Here is a 13,847-nt window from a genome sequence, read left to right as displayed (position 1 = left end):
GGACATATATACACTAATTGCTACATGCTTTATGTCTGGTTTTTATTTCAATTCAAATGCAATCAAAATTTATTTATATATTTTAAAAAATATAGTTTAATTGGTTAGATTCTATATTTGATCAGACTCTATATTTTATCAGACTTTAAATTATTAATTCGAGTTTCACAAATTTTATAATCACTGAAAGTTTATATAATCGTTAAATTTAAAGCCCGTAAAATTAGTCGAAATATACATAAACTGAATAAAAAAATAAAAAATCAACAAACTAATTTAATTATAAATTACCAAATTTGATAGTTTTTTAATATAAAACTATTCCGAGTTAACATGATCTTTTTCTTCTTCTTCTTCTTAGCACAAGCAGTATAGCATGTTTTTACCTTTCAATCGTTTAAATATGACGAAACCTTTTTTAATTCTCGTATATTTGTTCTGTAGTTTCAAGTTGGGATAGTAGTCGGATTATACTTTATATGAATGAATGGGGAATTTTGTATTTTCCTTTGAAGTCGCCCTGACTAAAACAATTTGTTTCAAGTTAATATTATTTGAGTCCCTGCTGTCTTTTGCTTGTTTCATTTTCTGTAATCTATTTTGACGCCCACCCTCAACTTTTTAAATATACATAATATTACCTGCTGTTTCTCGACAAATAAATAAAAAAGCACAATCATAATATCTAAATTAACAAGAATTCAGTTTCCCAGACCATATAAACCAATCTTAATTTTAATCAAACTCAATGAAAAGTGTAGATGAATATGATTTTTTTCAATTACTGAATATACTGAAAATCGTAAAACTCACTGCAACGCTTTATAATAAATGACTTCCAAGCAACAAAGTAGCTTATAATTAATTAAGATTTATATCAACAAAAAAAACAGTAATCGAAAAACCCATCTTAAACAGTGAGGCTAAAAAATTCTCCTGTAAATTAAGTATTTTTTTTTTTTTTTTTTTTATTTCTATTGCTGCAAATGTACGACATCGCCGTGATTTTTCACCCTTAGAGATATATGTAAGTTTATCTGGCAAATATAAAGAGATAAAAAATTCTTATTTTTTATCAATTTAATATAGACTCAGAGTTGCTATCTAATATTTTGGTTATTAAGAACTATAATTGGTCTTAGAAATGGAGTGCGGAGACTAATTGTATAAAGAGAAAATATTAGCACCTCAAATATGTCACATCTAAAGTAAGCTATATTGTTTTACAGTTTGATAAAAAAATCTCAGCACAGTAATAAAAAACACTTTTGAATACTAGGAATATGTTTTATATATAAATTCGTAATTCCTGATATTAAAACTAAACAAAAATATTTTTTTGAATTTTTTGAAATATCTCTTGACTTTTATAAACTGATTATTACAACCAAAATACATGTTAAAACAATTTTTTTTTATTTATGAAAAAAACACAATATGATTTTTTAGCTTTGAAATATTTGGTCGTATGCACAATTTTTTTATTTTTAATTTTTTTATTCTTGAATTAGGCTAGACCCGGCCCAAATCAGTGGGTTGGGCTGAACCAAGCCCAAAACCAAATGGGCTAGTTACTGTGCATAAGCACAGTAACCTGCCCGAACATCCTTTGCTACAAAAGGTGAATTATTCACATTCTGCATGCAAATGGAGGCATGGGCGGAGCAAAAAGAAATTAAAAGGGGCAGCAGAAGGTGACCTGGAGTGGTGCAGCTCGAGTGTGGCTGTTAGTAGCGGTGACGGTGACAATGACAACCTCTCTTCTATTTTCTCTTTTCCTCCACTTCTTTGTCTGTTTTCTTTGTTTCTCTCCTTTCTCTTTCTATTTTTTTCTTTCTTTTTTGTTCATCCCTCCTACTCTCCTTCTTTCTTTTCCTTTTCTCTTTCTTTGTTTTTCCTTGCTCTCTCTCTTCCTTTTTTATGTTCTTTTTCTTTTTTTTTTCTTCTTCCGGTTTCTGCCTTTATTCTTCCCTCTTTTTCTATTTTTTCTTCGTTTATTTCAACTTTCCCTCTTTTTTTTTTTTAACGTGAACAATGTATGAAACGACATCATTTTAGACAAAATGTACCGTTTCATTTAAAAGAAAAGGACGACAAAAACATGTTAAAGTCCAAATCAATTTTCAATTTGTTCAATCATGTCCTAAATTGCAATTTTGATTTACAAATCAATGCAATTGCATTCTTGCTGAAAATCAAACAGCGGCCCTGAAGTTAGCCGCTATTTTTACTTTGGTCCTTAGTTTTTGATTTATGCAATTCATCCCTAAATTGATCAACAACTTCTATTTTTCTTTAATTTAGTCCCTGATCCAGTCAATTTTCATACCTCCATTTATGCATCTTTTCCAGTTTGGTCCCTGACTTCAGATTTCTTCAATTAAGTCCTTAATTGGCCATTAAACTTCAATATTTATATAATTAAGCTCCTAGTTTGACTAAGTTGACTCTTACAATTTATAATTTAACCCTATAATTTTAATATCTTCTAATTAAAATTCAAATTGACTTCAAGATCCAATTTTCTTTCAATCAAACTCTTCATAAACTAAATCAAATCTTTAATAAATTTAATTTAGTCCAATAAACATATGATTTTGGACATTTCTTCCTCAAATTAAATTTTCTTTGTTAATTGGGGCTTTCCCAAGTCCAATATATACTACCAAATTTAAATTTTTGTACTTGTGAATATCCTCTATCAATTTCTGACCATTTTCTTCGATGTTTTGACATCCATTTCTCATTATCTATTTTTTAAAATTTTTAATTTAATTTTTATTTTTTTTCTTTTTCATTTTTTTTAATTTTTTTTTGCACGGGGACTCAAAACTGGTGACAACATCCATGTCATCTTAATTATTTACTACTTTAAGATTCCATACTTCAAAGTGCAGTAGATTGGGAAAAAACTCAAATAGCAACTATATCTTAACTTTACATGTTCCAATTTCTCATTGCATCAACATTAATTTTAAAAATACTTTTGTAATTAATTATATATATTAACATTTTCAGCACTGCATGATCAACTATTTCTATTAATCATCAAATGCTAAATCTTAATTAAGGGTGAACAGTATCAAATGGAAAAGTAATGCAAAAATTTAATATATGCAGAATAAATGCAACACTCATAATAATACATAGCAATTTAAAGACATGGAGGAAAAAAATCACATGATTATAATCCTCCAGTCTTTAATTAGGAGCGGGGAAAATAGCTGAGAAAAACTGTGAAAATTAAAAGAAAAGAAAAAACCTTTTGATCAGAGGTCCGTGGGCATAATACATGTAGCTTGATCAAAATGAAATATAAATATGAAATAATTCATAAAGTTAATTTATAGCCTAAACCTAAACTTACAGCTACTATTTCTAATATTAATGGCGTTATTAGCAGCTAAATCGTCGACATCTAGTCTGCATCTGACCCTGAACTTCAGCTTCATGATCTTCAACTTGCCAAACTTGATTCTCACAGGCTGAATAACCCTGAGGTTCAAAGGAATGATTCCAGTCTGCTGCTGTTGCTGTTGCAGTGAAGTGATCAATGTATTGGCATCATTTGTTTGTCCTGATAACACCACATTAAGCACGGTGGTGTTCTTGTGACCCTGGTAGAATCTTGGCAGCGAACCTTGACATAGATTTGTGCCTGTGTACCACACGCTTATATGGCTCCCTCCCTCATAGTAGACGCCCACTTTCTTGTTGGGATTCCTAGCCGTGATGGTGATATCGAAGGTTGCAGTTAAGCTGGAATTGTTTGTGAGATTGAATTGGGTAATTTGCAACCGATCGATGGAGTACTTTGGGAGTTTAGGTTGGAAGACGAGGTAAAGAATTCCAGCAACAACTCCAATGAGAAGAATGAGGAGGAAGAGAAGAGAGAGTATCCAACACAAGAATCTGCAACAACAGCTGCTTCTCTCCTTCGGTGGTTTAGTGTGGATGACCGGGATTGTACGCTGAAAAGGAGGGTAGTGCTGGTTGTCACGAGAAAGGAGATGTGAAGCTGCATCGCCTTTATCAGACTTGGAGGAGCCTCGGGGCACCAATGGAACTGTGGGAGCCTGTGGTGCCTCAGCATCTAGTTGTTGATCATCATGGGCACTACTACTCATATTGAGCGGATGAATCTTCTGATGATTTGCCATATCCATCCGTTGATAGATGGATAGTTCAAGATTTATTTAATTTGGATGTGCAATATCTAAGGCGTGGAATTAATACATATATATTGAAAAGAATTGAGAGTTGGACTAGTTCGTATGTATTTGGTGTTAATGATTAGGGCATGAGACCGACGCGCATAATGAAATATTAAGATAGATGTTTGGTTGGTAATGGAGTTCGCCCCCTCGTTTGACTTTTAAAACGTGATTGATGCAAAGAGGAGGTTGATATGTCCTTCTCAATTCAAGCGTTTTTCTTTGGGGTTACGTCCTCATCCTCTCTTAATTTGCATGCGTTATTTGTGTCCACATTCAAACGCTCCTCCTGACGTTTTCTTTTTCGTTCTTTTTTTGGGGTGATGAATATCGGAACCATCGGCTGATCAAGGCTAATATTAATCTTTCCCATTATCATGACCATAGCTGCTTCCAAATTAATTTGCTATACTATGTTTCCCATTGCATCCTTATCCACCTTTTCTAAATATTGTTTTTTTCTCTCCATTATAATTTGATTAATTTCACAACAAATGTACCAGTAAATGATGTTCTACTACAAAGTATTAATTTGGAATATGAAAAGCGGGGAAGTGTATATATATATGATACGATCTTCACCAAATTAGTGTCTTGAGGTAATGAGGTTAATTTCTTTTGTTGACTGTGATGGGCATCATGATATCATCATGGCGTCAGTATATATAGGTGGCATGCCATGTCAGCAACCAGTCAACAAACACATCAGCATAATGGGACCTATTTGCCAAGTCATCAGTCGCGAGTCGAGAGAGAGCTGAGTGGAGTCAAGCCGCGAGCCTAGAGGAAGGATTCAATGTAGCTGATCCTACGTGCAACCGAATCTGAGATTGAATCTGAGCCGCTTATTAGTTGATCCAATCTTAGTCGTCTAAAATGCAATTTGGATGATTTCAGACTTGTTTCTAGCTAATATGATCGTTCTGGATGCAATGATATTGTCTGATCGTTGAGATTTATGACCGAAAGTGGTGGTAGTGAATTATTGAGAGAGATTGCCCAATAAGGAGGCATTTGAAGGTCATCATGGTGGTCGATGTAGATGAAGAAGAAGAAATCGCACATGTTTACCCAATTATCTATGTTGAAATGCTATGTGGGGAAGTTTTAATTTCCTTGAGGGAAGGCAAAATTGGGACACTCTGGACACCTGATCATGTGACGATTTGAGGTGGAGAGTGGAAATTGATAAAGACCAATCTTGTCAAATCTAAGCACTGTAGTCTCGCTAGATGTTGAGAAATCAGGTATGAAACCAAAATATTTCAGATTACTTACAAAGGAAAGCAGCGACAAAGCTAGCAAATGGTTATATATACGAAAAGACAATACGATGGATAGATATGGCTTAAGAAGTTCTGGCTAGGAGATTGGGGTTTAAGCGGGACTAGTGTGACCCCTCCAATCTTTCTTGGGAACTTGCTTAGTTGAAGGATTATCCATACACTATTATTTTTGTATATATGACAATTTGTAATGAAACTATTGAAGACTAGCAGGATGACGGCACAAAGAAACAGTTGGGTTTCGTATAATCAAGGATATGATGGAGTGGTGATTTCTCCAAAGAAGTTAGATTCAGTGACTGTAATTTCTCGAGAAGAGAATTGATGAAGACCCTGATAATGGAAGAGAAATACAGTAAGGGGATAAAGATTGGCATTCTATTTTGACTTGGATAGGTGTTGTGATAAGATAAGCTGCTATCAAACATAAGCAAGGAATAAAGAGAATCTAGAGAATAAAAATTGCACAAGGGCACATGAAGATTGTGTAGGAGTACCCGTAAAATTAAATGACGTACCGTAACGAAATGACAAGTGCAAGGAGAATACGTGTTCCCAGATGGAGCTCATAGCAGAAACTGTGAAAAGTTGTACAATAGAAAGTCTCTTGTGCTCTTGATAAAGGCAACAAGTGAGGACCTTTCCAATACATGCAAGGATGGAAAGATGAGCTGTTGCAGAGGCTCCTTAATTGAGGGGGTGCAAATGCCTATGATAAAAGATGATTGCCTATGATAAAAGGTGAAGACACCAAAGATAGTTGGTGTAGGTGGAGCTATTAAGTAGAAAGACATAGAAGCTCCAAACATAGAAATTGAGATGAAGATTGCGATGAGTGTACTACAACTCTCTCTTTCTATATGATCAGTGACAATGATCTCTGCCAAGTCCACATGGTGGTAGAGAATTTTGAAGCCACTTTGAAGCGTCCTAGTTGAAGGAGGATACAACTGCCTATGAAAGGCGAAGACACCTTAGAGAGAAGGTGTGAGGGCCATGATATGAGCCCAAGATTAGACCACCGCATGATGACGAGCGGAAACACCTCAGGAGAAGGTGTGAGGGCCATGATAGGAGCTCCAATTATAGAACGCCCCAGAGTCGATGTGATGGCTAGATATGAGTGGATAGATGAATAGCCAATGAAGTGGCTATGATGAGTATAGAGACAAATACAGGATTGACTTTCATAGATATTGTCTCCATGCTAAAGATCAAGCTAAAAGACATTTGCCTTGGACAATAAGTGAGTGACTTGTAGAGCATTAAGATACAACTGCTATGTAGGAACAGACGGCATACACAGGTTCTTAAAACAAGTTGACTTTTGTCAAGGTGGTGAGCTCGGTAATGGCATTGTAATACTTGGAGTATAAAGATAGATATGGATCAACCTTTAATGGGTTGCCCCTATGGTTAAAGGTAAAGAGCTACCTGGACTCTTGGACTAAGAGTGAGAGACTCATGGAGAAGTAAGGCATGGTTCCTAGGGTGGAACAGAGGGCAGACGCAACTCCAGGATGATAGACTCTTGGAAGAGTGGTGAGCTCGTGATCATATTGAGATATTGAGATAATGACTGTCGCACTTGGAAAGAGAAATTTCAATTTAAGGAGGTGTTGCAAGCCTTAATGTGAGGCTTGATAAATCATTCCGGACCGAGCATGGTTGATATGCTCGAAGGGGAATGTTATGTCCCAGAGACAAGCGTTAAACACTCTTCAAATGTGATGTAGAAGACCATTTGGTTGAAGTGATCCTTTGGTGTGAGCAAGGGTGTGCTTTGATAACTCTAGTGATTGAAATGTGTGACAATTACCTGTAAACTTGGCCACATATGCTCTCGAAATGGTAAGTTTGGAAGAGTTGCAGGATGCAAGTTTGTGTTGAAGAAGGAATTGCCCATATAAATGTCAAAGGGGGTGATTGTTGGGATATTGCCATTAATGGGTAATACATTTGCAGCCTACCCTAAGGAGTAGGGTTGCCATTGTCAAATGGCTACAATGGTAGTTACACCAACCATTGATAAAATGGTGCAACCCATATGTTGCTACCATCAGTGCCACAATTTGTGCCATGATTTATGCCCTCTTGTCTGCCATGAATTGCCTATAAATAGAGGCATTATTTAAGAGCAAAATGAGAGAGAGTGTAGAGAGAAATGAAGAGAAGAAGAGTGAAAGAGGAGCTGTTACCATATACAACAGTGTGTATGAGCTGAGAGTTGAGTTAGAGAAGATAAGATCCTCCTTCTCCATGTATTTATTTTGTATTCTTTCTCTATCTGTAATAATATTGACTCTCCTGTGGATGTTGGCGATTTGTCAAACCACGTTAAATATTATGTTAGTGTGCTTAACCTTCTATGAGCAAATATCAATACATCACCGGTCCGGATTCCCTAACACTATAGTGCAACAAAAGGTTTATTTTTCATTTTGGTTGTCTATTATGTTTTAGTGTTTGTTGATTAAAACCAAGTTGGCCATATAATACATGGTTCAAATGATCTTTTTGCTTCTTTTAAACTTAAGTTTGCGTAATTTCCTTGAATCTGTCCAAACTTAACCAAGAATCCTTTCCTGAAATAATCTACCTTAATTTGCTTATGCATTTCAGGTAGCTTGAAAAGGCTCAGTTCCCTCAAATTCCAAACCTAAATGATTGCTTTAATTTTTGGTTAAGTTCCATCAATAAGAACAACATAAGAAATGAAAATGTAACTCATTAGCTTGGACTAACTTGTGTGCACAAAACAATCTTAGACGAATAATCTTATGATCTGCAATTAAAACAACATGTGAAATGGATGATCGATAAACTTGATTTCACTGCCTAATGTAAATCCACTTGGAAAAGAGTAATAGACATAAAGATAAGTTGAGTAGCGGTGGTCAGGGCCAAGCCATGATGTATGATACATTATATTTCATAGGGTTTGTTTGATTTGTTTTGTCATGTTTGATTTCTAACCCCAGGTTTCTATATCTTAGTGAGACTTTTAAGGCAACAATGCATTATATTTCATATTGTAATTTTTGAAATAAAAATAAAGATTTTACTAGGAAAAGACAACAATGTCCTTGGTAGAGTAAATATCAAGTATAAATAAACGAGGGATATTGAGGTAGTTACACTATAATTGATAGAAAAAGAAAGAAAATAGAAAATCTAAAATTGAGAGAGATAGAACCGGAAGTGGAAGAAGAAGAAGAAAAGAAGAGAGAGAGAGAGAGAGAGAGAGAGAGAGAGAGAGAGAGAGAGAGAGAGAGGAAAGGGAAGATAATTGATGAAAATAGTTCTTTAAGGTAAGAGTTATGTTTTAACATATATGATTTTGTTAGGGTTTAGGGTTTTGAAATTGATGTTATAGGTTACATTGATGATGTATATGAAATGTCATGGGTTGATTATTTTAAGTTTTTGATATATATGTTAGTTTTTTGGAGGTCTGTCATTGTTGGAAGATTGGTAGATCGAGAATTTGAAATCTCGATTAACTAGTTGATTAATTTATTTGAGTCAATCGACTGTTTAGATTCTTTGAATTCAATTGACTAGTTTGCTTAAAGGATTTTGGTTGACCAGTTAGTAGATTTAAGTTGACCGGTTGACTAGACAATAACGATTAATCGATTCTTTTAGGTTTGGTTAATTTGGAATAAGTTTGAGATTAATCGAGTGAATCTATTTTGGTTTTATAATTACATTTAAGTTCCTAAACACATAGGATTATATGTTAAACCCTAAGTTAAGTGTATTAGATAGATTGTACATTCTTTTTTAATTTTTTTTTAGCATGGTTTTTTTTGTATTCAAATATTCCTAATATTCTACTTGTTGGGTATCAGTAAAATGTCATCAATTTATTTTTGTATTTTTTTTTTACTTTTAAGTCAGGTAAGTGAATAATATTTCATATACAAGATGAATACTGTAGATATTTGAATTGTTAATATGAAATGAATCATGTTTATTGGTAATTTATATATTATTTATTATATCTTATCTATAATAAAACATAATCATTTATTAAGACTAATTTCTTGATATGATTTATCATGTGTTTTTAAATTGATAGCTTTGATTTTATGAGTTGAGATTAAAAAAAATGATTTTATTTAATTTGATTATAACATTATGACATGCCAATCATAATATTCATTATAATAGGATATTGTTAGTCCTTGTATGGATAGTAATTCTAAATCCTAGTTGGTCGTTGAGAGAGTCATTAATCTGTGGCAACTAATTATCCCATAATCTAGAGTATCATACTCATTGCATTTTAATTTTCTAACGAACATTACCTTATGGTATTTCTTGTTATGGTTTGTTATGAAACTTTCAACTAAAAATTTAAAGCTAAATCTGTATATATATTTCTCATTATTACATTACCTCGTATATGTATATTAAATATTATTTATTCACTACATTGTTAAATTTATCTTTTTATTATTTTTTTTTTCAAGTTTATAGCTTTGTTGAGCATATTATTTTTATTAAACTTTCAAAAACTATTTTTTTATTTATAATTAATGTATATCAACTTTTGTACTAAGAGAATTGATTTATATTATGGATTTATTTATGTTATTATTGTTGCATTTAACTCTGACAGAGGGGCATGCAATGATGTATGATGCATTATATTTCATAGTGTTTGTCTGATTTGTTTCGTCATGTATGATTTCTAACCCCAGGTTTCTATATCTTGGTGAGACTTTCTCACCCTTGCAGCTGGTTGGGCCCATTGTTACTGTGCTCGCAATATATATAGTTAATTGTCCGAACTGTAATGAGTGATGTATTAGTGAGAGAGTGGGCTATATAAGATGCAGACAGACAGAATAAGACCAATTTTGATCATCAGGTTGGCTCTTGATTCTGTGGGCTCTACCCCTCTATTCGGGCATATTCAAAGCATGTATGTGTAAGTTCAATAAACAAGTTTATAGGGAAAAGTTGATCATGGGATGTCTGCCGTGGGTTTACAAGTTTTTCTTGGAATGCTGGAATAGTTGGGAGCTCTCTCAATTCTCGAGGCTAATATACCGTTCACATTGTCGGAGCCATTTGTTTTAGTGCTCTTGTATCAGGCAGACTGCTCCCTGCAGGGTTGTACTTGTTCAGTTCCATATTGAAGTAAGAACTAACTGTCCTCTTGTTCGCTAATCAGTTTGATACCGGTCTTGTGGGAGATTGATCGAGAGCATTTGGCATGTACATGGTTAAAACTGATGGCATCATCTTCCAGGGCATTGTATCATGGTTCAGGTTCCATAATTATGTAAATTATTGTTGTTGCGAAATATTTTATTTATGATGTTCATATATTTATTAACTGAAGCTTCCTCTGGTGTATCTACTTACGTTTGAGTTTATTAGGATAATACTCCTGCTTGCTTGTGATCTCTACATATGAATAAGGATTGAGTTTACTTGCTTGAAATGGTATCCCTAATTATCCCTCATTGGCATCCAACCACAATGGAAAGAACATATAGCGAACACGGGGAGAATAAACCTCTTTGAATGAACAAGAATAACAGGTTGCAAGTTTGCAACCATACAAAGTAATCTTTGCGACTAGAAGTTTAAAAAAGCCACAACTACGTGGAAAATGAAAACAACACAACTGAGTGGATTATGTTGAAGCAGCACTTGCAAGGATAGCAGTTGAGTGGAGATTTTTACTCGTACCAAGTCTCCCACGTCCAATTCCACTCCTTTGTCCACGGAATGCCCTTCTGGCCTGTTCCACATCACGGCCTGTTTCAGACAATCCATGCTTTTGAAATCCCAGTGGGCTCTTCTCGTCCTCATCTCTCCAGTTGGATCTTGAAGTCCAGCGATCAGTTGAGACCCATGAATTGGGTTCCCAGGAAGAGGTTGAAAATCCTAAATGCTGTTGGCTACCACCAACAGCGCTGTCACTGCCTGACGATTCTTGACCATCCATGTCTTCCCCGCATAATGTACCTCCTCTTCTCACTGTTACATACTTGTGAAAGCTTGGCTTCATAAGGTCATCGCTTACAAGTACCTCAGATTCTACAAATGGGTCTTTTGCCTCAGGTGGTTTCTTCCCAACAAGATTAGCAGCAGCCACTGTAGGGGGGCTTCTTCTATCATAAGAAAAGGCACATGACAGGTTGGTGCTTGTAGTGGAATTGAGGTCAGCAACTGCTTCAAGAAAGGAGCAGGCCTTGGTGACACAAGCTGGGAGAGAAAAGGATGGAGTGTTCTTCAGGTGAAAATTTTGAATGTCTTCCAGCAGTAGTGCGGTATATGATGGCGTTGGATTCAACAAAGTTTCAGGATTGAGGTCGAGGTCTCGCGACCGCCTAGCTGACCTGCTTTTGGTTAATGTGGGCTTCAAGCTTTGAACTCCCAAGTCTACGACAGTGGTCATGTCTGTTGGCTGTCCTTTAGCCTCTTCCATTTGTTGTTCCTTTGAGATCTTGTTTTCCAGTGAAACTATGCTGCTGTCTCTGCAATTAGTCACTTGAGCATTGACTCTGTTGTTTTTCTCAGAATTTTGCTTCTTCATTGGAGTCTGAAAAGCATGCATAAAGGGAAAATTTATGTCCCAGAAACAGTATTTTTACTCTCTTTAGCTAACAGGTGCCTAAAAAAAAGACATTTGTAATGGTGAAAATCACGCATTCCTCCTTTAGCCACAAACTATGCATTGAAAGGTAAGCGATACCTGATTTGGAAGATTGAAAGATTCCTTCACCACCACTTGTCCTTCGATATCTTTGTTTCTGATTTGTGCTCTGTTGTTGCTGGTGCAGGTAGCCTTGTTGGCAGGTGGTAGCAAATATTGAAGTGAATTGAGATCAATTTCACTCAATGGATTTCTTCTGTAAGGTGAATGGTCTGCTTTTCTTGAATTGCTGCGGCTAAGAGATGGCTGCTGATTATTCTCATTAGAGGTCTTAGCATTGGTTCTGGCAGGAGATTTGGAACGTGGCGATGTGACCGTCCTTGAGCAGGTCAACGCTGCCTCACCAACATTTCTCTTAACTGAGATCCGCTTAATTCCAGCCGTTGCTTGCGGTTCAACCCCATTGTTGCTCTTATCCACCACTAAAGAAGAAACAGTGGCAGGGACTGATACCATTTTTCCAGGTCCATTACTAGGACCACCAGTATTGTTAGCATTAACAGTAGCATTAGCATTTCCAGCAGTAACGCCTGAGTTTTGGGTTGTTTCCAACCTTCTACACGGGGATCGACTCACCCTTCTCCCACTGCTACCACTGCCCCTCTCTCTGCTGCTGGGGCGCTGGTTCTGGTCCCTTTCCCTACTGGGTGTCCTCCTCCTCCCTTGTGAAGAAGGAGAAGGATAAGGAGAAGGAGAAGGCCTGCTAGATTGGCGGCGGAGGTTGCGATGCTGCCTTCCCTCGGCTGTAACCTCGCCATCGTCTTCATCATTGCCTTTCTTTCTAAAATCATAATGATCAGCAGAAGTGGAAGACTCAACATCTTGGTCCTGGTCATTATTATTATTATCAAAGTCGTAGCTCCTCTTGGAACCGGAGTACTTTATGCCAGAAGAAGGGGGCTTTCCAGCTCCAGAAGAGTTGCTGCGGCTAAGCCTTCCACACTGAATGAGAATGGCATCTACCTCTTCTTTTGTGCAGCGTGATGTTCTCAGAACCATATTATGAGCACCAACATTGGTGCTGCTGTTGCCCGATAATATTTCAGCAGCAGATGCAGTAGCAGTGGGCGCAGGGCCATCTTCTAGTGGTGCAATATTGAGGTCGGGAGGAGGGATGCGTTTGTCTTTATCTTGGTTTTTCCTGTGTTTGATGACAAAAATTTCTTTCTTGACAAAGCTCCCTTCTTCTACAACCTGTTTTTTGACCTCCTTATCCTCAACTATCATGTTTTTGTTGTTTTGAATCTCATTCTTGTCAAGCTTGAGAGTGTTTAGAATTGGTAGGGAGGCATTCAAAGAAGAAGAAACTTCATTTTTCTTGCTAAAACAACAGCCCATGATGGTGATTGGTGAATCAATAGAACAGAACAGAGAACGATTTTATGAAGTGAGAGAGAGAGGGGGGTTAGGGTAAAAACAAGAGGAGGAGCCTAACTAAAAGAGTACTAGGAAAGGGGAGTTTACTAGAAAACAGAGAGGAGTGTAAAACTAGATTTAATCTATTTTAGGAAAACAAGGTCTAAAGGGATTGGAAGTGAATGGTTTCTCTCTCTCTCTCTCTCGTACCGTAAGAAACTTGAAGTAGATAGATAGATAAGAGAGAGTGACGTTGTCCGATAAAGAAACATCAACATTTTCAAAATCACATGCTTTTGGGATTTATTATAA

General features: G+C 36.0%; 2 protein-coding genes across 2 annotated transcripts; both read right to left on the bottom strand.

Moving 5' to 3' along the window:
- Positions 1 to 3,101: 3,101 nt before the first annotated feature.
- On the bottom strand, positions 3,102 to 4,301 carry LOC105142709 (protein YLS9-like). The gene has a single exon (XM_011050473.1). It carries the CDS (start codon positions 4,164 to 4,166, stop codon positions 3,345 to 3,347), a length of 822 nt encoding a protein of 273 aa, XP_011048775.1. The 5' UTR covers positions 4,167 to 4,301; the 3' UTR covers positions 3,102 to 3,344.
- A 6,713-nt stretch (positions 4,302 to 11,014) lies between these two features.
- Positions 11,015 to 13,778, bottom strand: LOC105142708 (uncharacterized). The gene is made up of 2 exons (XM_011050472.1): positions 12,219 to 13,778; positions 11,015 to 12,065 (listed from the first exon to the last, which is right to left on the bottom strand). Exons 1-2 carry the CDS (start codon positions 13,515 to 13,517, stop codon positions 11,154 to 11,156), a joined length of 2,211 nt encoding a protein of 736 aa, XP_011048774.1. The 5' UTR covers positions 13,518 to 13,778; the 3' UTR covers positions 11,015 to 11,153.
- Between the last annotated feature and the right edge of the window lie 69 nt (positions 13,779 to 13,847).

Source organism: Populus euphratica, unplaced genomic scaffold (genome assembly GCF_000495115.2).
Source record: "Populus euphratica unplaced genomic scaffold, PopEup_1.0 scaffold148.1, whole genome shotgun sequence".
In the NCBI taxonomy this organism is placed as follows: domain Eukaryota; kingdom Viridiplantae; phylum Streptophyta; class Magnoliopsida; order Malpighiales; family Salicaceae; genus Populus; species Populus euphratica.
Note: the sequence above shows the minus strand (reverse complement) of the source record. Positions and strands in the feature narration are given on the sequence as shown.

Excerpts from the sequence above, each read along its gene's own strand:
- LOC105142709 (XM_011050473.1), bottom strand. The coding sequence starts at position 4,166 with ATGGATATGGCAAATCATCAGAAGATTCATCCGCTCAATATGAGTAGT.
- LOC105142708 (XM_011050472.1), bottom strand. The coding sequence starts at position 13,517 with ATGGGCTGTTGTTTTAGCAAGAAAAATGAAGTTTCTTCTTCTTTGAAT. Across the intron at positions 12,066-12,218 it reads CTTTCAATCTTCCAAATCAG|ACTCCAATGAAGAAGCAAAA; the intron begins GTATCGCTTACC and ends CATGCTTTTCAG.